The sequence below is a fragment of the Condylura cristata genome, unplaced genomic scaffold (genome assembly GCF_000260355.1).
Source record: "Condylura cristata isolate star-nosed mole 26May11 unplaced genomic scaffold, ConCri1.0 scaffold00004, whole genome shotgun sequence".
In the NCBI taxonomy this organism is placed as follows: Eukaryota; Metazoa; Chordata; class Mammalia; order Eulipotyphla; family Talpidae; genus Condylura; species Condylura cristata.
Genome location: NW_004567105.1, coordinates 34390125 through 34397557, shown reverse-complemented (window position 1 = coordinate 34397557; position 7433 = coordinate 34390125). Strand labels below are relative to the sequence as shown.

Here is a 7433-nt window from a genome sequence, read left to right as displayed (position 1 = left end):
GGGGGGGGGGGGGGTTTCTTTAGAATTGCTTCAGCCCTGCCAAAGGAGCACACCTAAGAAAATTCAATTTGGGTAAGACCCAGCTATTTGAGGAAGGTTCAGTAAATCAATTCTCTACTGAAGTCTGCGCTTTTGTCAACCCAGAGCCTACATTCTAAATTGAACCCCAAGAAGATATTCTATCTAAAACTATCCTACTCTCCTACCAAGAGTCTACACATCCTTTGAGAAGACAGGTATGGTAAAGGGTATTGGTTCTGGAGACTGCCTGCTAATTTTGAACTCCAGCTCTCTCCTGAATTTAGCCATGTGGCCTGTTTGACTAAATTCTTCAATGTATGAAAACATGATATTCATACTGAACTCCTAAAATTGCTAGCGGCATTAAATCAGTTAGTTAATCCTTCGCTTGAAGGGTTTGAGATTTAGTAATTTAGACCAAGACTTGAAATTCAAAGCAACCAATAAATGAAACTTGTAATTGCTCTTAGATGACCTTTCAGTTTTGTTTTTTTTTTAAAGATTTATTTGTGCATACAGAACTGGGGGACAGGCCAGAGGCTCAGGAGCGGTGTGAGGCTTCACCAGAGATAGTGCGGAGCAGAACAGGCATGTACGAAGTACACTGTGTACAAAGTACACTGGAGAGGGGAGCAACAGACAGGTCAGGAGATGTCTGCCGCGCCATGTGGTCACCTCTGGGGCAGGCGGGAATCGAACTCATGCGGAAGTGGCTTTAGCTTCTTAGTGCTGTGCTTTAACCCGCTGCGCCACCAGGGAGGGCCGACATTTCAGTTTTTAATGTAAGTTCTTTAAAAACAAAAATAAAATGCTACATTCAAGTTCTAATTCCAAAAAGAATTTGATGCTTAGCTTGGGCTCCATCTGGTGGCTTTACAGCAGTTCTTTGGAAAACATTAGAATCAAATAAAAAGTGAGAAATTTTGAAGAGGTAATCACTTAAAAGGACAAAGAACAGTACCATACTTCTCAATTTATGTTCTTTGGGAATGAAGCAACAAAGAAGTGAATACACCGCTGTGCTAAGTTTGGAGGGCCAGTCTAATTTCTCCAGAGGTGGGAAGTCTTGCTGACGGTGCAGTTCAGGAACTCACTGCCTTGAAGCACCCATTCGCAAGCTGTGCAAGACAAATTCTCTTAGTAACCAACCACTGTCCAGAGGCCATGACATCGAAGAATATGCTTCTCACATGTTGACAGCGTTGTACTGACTTTGTTAACTTTTAAGTTAAATCTTAACAGTCTTAAGTGAATATCCTGATATAAGAAATAGGTCCTGGATGAAAACTCAAAGATATCATTACTAGAGCCAAATGGCACAGAGTCAAATGAAAGGTTGTAAGGTGGCGCGGGCTTATTTACTTAAAATTGAGCCAAAATATACCTGACAAGGCTGCCAAAACCTATGCAGCCTTGTTTAACATCACCAATGCAGACAACTCTTATGATGGGGGGAAAAGAATGTCAGTAATTTAGCTGATAAAGTTAGGCTGAACTTGTCAGTGGTTTAACTGAGATTTTTTCAATGTTTATTTTACGAATGAACATACATATTTACCTTTTCCTCACAAACTCTTTATTGTTCATAACTTTACCAAAGGCCCAGAATGATATTTTTCCAACTCATGTTTTCTGTTTTGAAAAAAAATTATTTCAAACATTTAAAAATTATTCACTAATTTTTCAGTGAACTAACCATTGGGTAATTGAGAAAAGTCTATTATGTAAAATAACTTTAGATGATACTGGTATCAGATTTTATACTCAGAATATGGGTAATGTATCTGTAGATTACTTTTCAGTCTAGCTGTGTGCAGGGGCAAAAACTGTAAGCTGATGACTATGTGACTTATTTTGAAAGTTCTCTTTGAACTGTACTCTCCTGAATAGATGCCCATGTGGGTAGACTAGAAAAGTTCTTGGTACACAGTAGACACTCAAAGATTTGTTGTTCTAGGGAAATGTACTAATGGTTAACAGAATTACAGTGAAAGTTCAGAAGCAATGCCAAGTTTAAATAGCTTAACTAAAGGTAAATTTAGTTCCAGGTGAAATTAAAATTAGTAAACTACAGCAGAACAGACATAACAAAATAACTTCACCATCAGCACTTGCAACAGACTCAAAGACTGGTTTCAGAGAGTCAGAGTTAAACAGGCTTCTTTACAGCTGCATCTCTAAAGACTATAAGCTAACGCTTTTTATGAACTTTCAAGTTTGGACCCATTCCCAAATTCACGTTGACAATGAAATCTATACGTGCCTTGGTTAAAAAAAAAAAAAATGATTCTTAGCAAAATACACTGGGAAATGTTGTATTTTTGTAAATTCAAAATAATAACTGAAGTACATAAGGCATTTCCTAGGAAGTTCTAATGTCCTATATAAACGGAGCACATAGACTAGTGCATGTTAATATTTTACAAAAAAACTTAAAATGTTTTAAAAATCTGGTCTCTCTGTTGGAAACCCAAGGATATATGAAATAAAAGATCTACACACAAAATATGTTTGAGTGTGAATTACACAAAATCAGCACTATGAACAAATACTGCTGTTAAGACCCACTGACAGCTTTTAAAAAAACATTACATAACAGATTGGTTTTAAATCTTAATTCGCTCAAATTCATCTATTATCATTGTTCTTCACTACGAACAAATACCTACAATCATGGCAATGTCTGATAATCCCTGCATACAAATAGCAGCTGATTAAAACCTCAATATAACTTTCAATCATCAAAGAAAGTATTTTATTCAAGATCCAAAACAAACGAGATATGAATTAAAAAGACCAAGTTAAAGTAAAAAGTTTTCATTTGGTGGAAGCTGGCATCAATGTGCACACGCACATCAAACATCTGTCCCAGAGGCCTTTCTCCAGTTTCTAAGGGTCTACCAGGCCAACCCCTTCGCTGCTTTTGCTGCTTTTGCTTTGCTTTTCCCCTTCTTGCTCTGTCGCTTTGCCTTCAGCCTTTTTCTTTGCCTCTGGTTCATCCATATAGGATACTGTCCATGCTGGTCTAGAAGACTCTTTCTGTTTCTCTTAATTTCTGTCTCCATTTTCATGTCATCTGAATTAAAAATGGAAAAAACATCAATACTCATGAATGAGAAAAAAGTATTACTACAATGAAAAACATCAGAAAGAAGTCTAAAACCATAAAAGAAAAAAATTCCTTGTTTGTGGAATGCTTCTTTGACAAGTATCTGAAAACTCCTTATAGCACATTCAGTGGGATCATGCACGTTGGCACCATGTGTTCCCACAACCATGACCAACATAAAGTGTGAGGAACAGGAGACATCATCTATTTAGTCATTAAGAAACACTGTAAAGAACATTGTCATGATTATCTTTCTTTGGAGTAGTACAAGTTAAAGAAGCTATTGAGGATGTATGACTTTAAGTCACTGCGGTAAGAAGAGCAAGATTCTGAGCAGATGTGAATTATTAGAACATTTCTCAGAAAAAGAGCCTCCTTGAGTTAAGAAAGTAAGTTGTGTCAATAAGAGGTGTACCCAGATTTCTACAGTCAGGTCTTTAAATTATTACATAATATTTTAATATGATACAGCTATATGTTACATATTATAAATAATAGTTAATAAATATTAAAATGACTGGTAACTTCCCATGGAGTGAAATTGGGAGAACCGGAGTACTAAGCAAGCTTGTAACAGAGGAGGATAGATGACAAAGGAGGCCCTGGATATATCCTGGCACTGACACACTTTCCTACCCAGCTAACACCCACAGATCCAGCTCCACTAACAGACATTTTCAGGAAACTCAGTGCAGCCATAGGGTGATACATCTACCACAACCTTACCTGTTGTTAAGGACATGCCCAGAGTATCCCCCTTGAGAACTTAATAGGTCTTCCATGATCTCTACCACCTCACATATAGAAACTCATTTACCTGGTTCATTTTCTGTCTCTTCTATCACAACAGCAATCCCATCAAGATAGAGAACAGTTCTCTGATATTCATCATTGTTTCCACAATCCCTAGCATAGTGCCCGTATCTCTTGGCATATCAGTATTAGTTCTTGAGTGATTATTTTTGATACTGTTCTAGAGTCTGAGAACACATTGCTCCAAACAAGCTCCTTGTTCTCATGGAACTTACAGTTTTCTGTTGATGAAAAAGCAACTTCCACCTGTAGTAAGTAGCATTTTTAAGAACCAGATTAAGGTTTAAGACCCAGATGCAGTGTAGGACTTGGTAGTCCCAGTAGGCACAAGGGATAACAAGCACAGCAATGACAAAATCTGATTTTTATTCTAAAAGGATCATGTTGGTTGATAGTTAAAAATAAATGAGAAGGGAGCAAGAGTTGGAGAGCAAAAAGGTTACTATTGTGGTTCAAGCATGAGGTGACAGTCACTTAAAGTGGAAGCATGAAGGCAGGAGAAAGATGGAGCATACCCTAATGCATTCTACAGGTGTTCAATATATGCTAATAACAGATTAAAAGGATAAAGGAAAGGGATCAAGAGTGATTGCTTCCACCATCCGATTCTATGAAAGTGTCAAATATCTCAAATAATTTCTTGAATGCTATTAATAGTGAAAAACAATGGTTTTATTGGTTTTTACCAATAACATACAACGCTGAAAGCAGACCTGAAAACAAAACGGAGTAAGAATCACAAAAGAAAATCGGTAGGATTGTTTAAAAAAAAAAAATGAAGCACATAAACCCACCTTTTTCATCTTTTTCCACACACTGGGCTGTCTGTTGGCAATGTTTGGGCACCACGACAGTTGCTATCTCTTGTACATCTTTCATTAAGACATCAGTGTCTACTTTAAGGATACTTTTTAGCCTGCTGAGCTCCTTCGGGGCATTCTTTTTTCTCTTTTCTGCACGCATCTTTCTTTTCCACTTACTCCGTAAGCTTTTAGCCATATTTACCTAGAAAACTATACAAAAGTAGAAATTCAAATGTAAATAGTTACTATAAAAATAAAAAGGCATGCCCTCATCAAAAAGTATCTCTACAGGAGAGGAAGGTGAAATTTCTCACTTTGTTGCTGGTTTATGATGCTATACTGTGCAGTATATGGGGGGTCAACATGGCACATAGTTTATGGGGGGTCAGCATGGCACATACAGCCATTAACTAACAAGGACATGAAATAAACTCCTACTAGTCACTGGCAGCTGTAAGTCAAAGGTACTTTCTGAAAGCTCCTGAAGTTTCCATACAAGATACAAAAATTTAATTTCCCCCCAAATGCAAAATCACCACCTTACATTTACTCAATTTACAAACTATATTTTGATGTTTCTTTTAACTGCATCTTGATTTTTCCCCCACCTACAGAACACCTCATGTCTCTTTATCCACCCTCAACCCAATCTAGCTATTTTATTTATTTTTTAAAAAGATTTATTTATGTGTGCATAGAGACCTGGGGTACAGGCCAGAGGTGCAGGGGGACTCACCAGAGACAGAGTAGGGAGCAGACAGGTGGATCTACTGAAATACACTGCTGAGGGGAGCAGTGGGGAAGACAGGAAAGGTCTGCTGCGCCCATGTGAATCATCACCTCCAGGCTGGGGATCCAACTCTCACTGAAGCGGCTGGAGCTAGCTTGCAGTGCTGCACCTCCAAGGAGACCCAATCTAGCTATTTAAAACTTGTTTACACCCACTCTTGCTTCCTTTTGACACCTTAGCTTCAGTCCTAAATCCTATGAAGTGGTTAGAGTGACCTTTCAAACCTTGAGAGCCTCCCAGTCTCAGCTTTCTTCCAATTCTTTAGTGAATATCCACCTTATATAATTAAACTCAACAAAGCTGTGATCTGGCCCCTGGTTCCTTAAACTTTGTGCTCCACCTCATCCCAACACCAATTACATCTATCTAAAAATGAAAGCCTGGAGTACGATGGGGATATGAGGGGTGAAAAGAAATTATAAATAGTCTGTGAGGGAGATTTGGGTGAATAATTTATTACAGCGTCTTGATTGTGCTGACAGAGGTATGCTTGCACATCATGTATCATGAAATATTGCATTTAATTAAGTTCAGTTTATAGTGTTAAGTATATTCAATGTAGTTACATGATGTGATTTAAGAAACACCCTAACTTATGTTGTTCCTGTCTGAAATCTGATCGCAAAGCTTGCTCCTCAATTCTATACTTCACACCAAAAAAGCTTCTCTCACCACTGTAATTTCTCCTCTTTAAAGTCGGTTAAAGGAGGAGATCATTTAAATTTTCTGTCATGGCCAAAAACTGGGCTCCACCTAGGCGGGGCTCAATAGGGCCTGTTCAGAGTTAGATCCCTTAATGCATAAGGCGTTGCACACAGTAAGGGTTAGATAAGTATTTACTGGGTGGCTGACTAATGGAGGGCCACTTCGGCAATTACAAACTGTTCCCTTGTCTACACCAACCACGCTCAGTGAGGGGTGGGGGATAGAAGCGCCGTGGTAAACAGTTTCGAAGGCCGAGGTGACCCTGAGCGGGAGTGATCACCAAAGAGGTGATCCTCATTTTCTAGCGCACAAAGCTCAGGAAAGCCCGAGGGCGGTCAACACCACCACTACAGATCCTTGACCTTGAGGAAGGCCGAGGTATCTAGGGCGCGCTCGGGCTTCTCCAGGGACGGACGAGGCTTGAGAGGTCATTCTCTAGGAGCGGTGGAATGGAGTCCCGAGTCCCAAGTGCCAAGCCCCGGACAGACTCACTCACCGGCAAACTTCAGGACCGCAGAACACGCGCCGCTCACGCCGGCCGGAAGTCTTCTCACTTCCGCTTTCCGGTCCCTCCTGCGTGTCTCCGAGCGAGCGCGCTGCATGCCGGGAACAGCAGCTCCGGTAGGCGGGGCGAGGTGCGTTGTCCTGGAGTCCGTGACGGACGCGCTTCCCGCCTTTGGTCGTGGGAGTCCGAGTCTTGGCCGCCGGCTCCGGCCAGACAGGTGCGGAAGTCGGAGAATGCGGACGAGACTGTAGGTCGAGGTTCTGGCGCCAGCTGGGCCAGCCAGTGCGCGTGGGCGGGGTAGCGCAGCAACTCGAAACAGAGAAGCTCGCCTGGGACTGACAGGTAGGGAGCACAGAGTCTGCCTTAGCTACTGCAACAGTCATGATTTCCTTTAGCCCAAACATTCCAGGTGGAGTGTCCATCAGAGATCATCCTTATTTAGTCCTTAGATTTTGCTAGCCCAGGTGAGTCACGGTCTCCCGGATGTACACAGTACACGTCAGACGGTGTCGAATTGGACCTTAAATATGACCCGTTTATTATGTGTTATATACCTCAATACTGTTACTAAAAATAAAATAAAAGCCTTCCCCTTCTCCAAGAGGGTAAAGTGACCAAGCTAGGTTCTTCCAGTGTCTGTGTTGCATTAATAAATGTGTCTCACAGCCAGAATTTCCTTGTCCATAG

The 7433-nt window shown here is 40.5% G+C and overlaps 1 protein-coding gene across 1 annotated transcript; it reads right to left on the bottom strand.

Moving 5' to 3' along the window:
* Positions 1-1546: 1546 nt before the first annotated feature.
* On the bottom strand, positions 1547-6806 carry LLPH (LLP homolog, long-term synaptic facilitation (Aplysia)). Its single transcript, XM_004675923.2, has 3 exons — positions 6738-6806; positions 4738-4956; positions 1547-3097 (listed from the first exon to the last, which is right to left on the bottom strand). The coding sequence occupies exons 2-3, from the start codon at positions 4940-4942 to the stop codon at positions 2919-2921; spliced, it is 384 nt and encodes a 127-aa protein (XP_004675980.1). The 5' UTR covers positions 4943-4956; positions 6738-6806; the 3' UTR covers positions 1547-2918.
* Between the last annotated feature and the right edge of the window lie 627 nt (positions 6807-7433).

What these genes read in the sequence shown, in the direction of transcription:
- LLPH (XM_004675923.2), bottom strand. Translation starts at nt 4,942, where the DNA reads ATGGCTAAAAGCTTACGGAGTAAGTGGAAAAGAAAGATGCGTGCAGAA. An exon ending in TGTGGAAAAAGATGAAAAAG is followed by an intron (nt 3,098 to 4,737) that starts GTGGGTTTATGT and finishes TTTTTAATTCAG; the next exon opens with ATGACATGAAAATGGAGACA.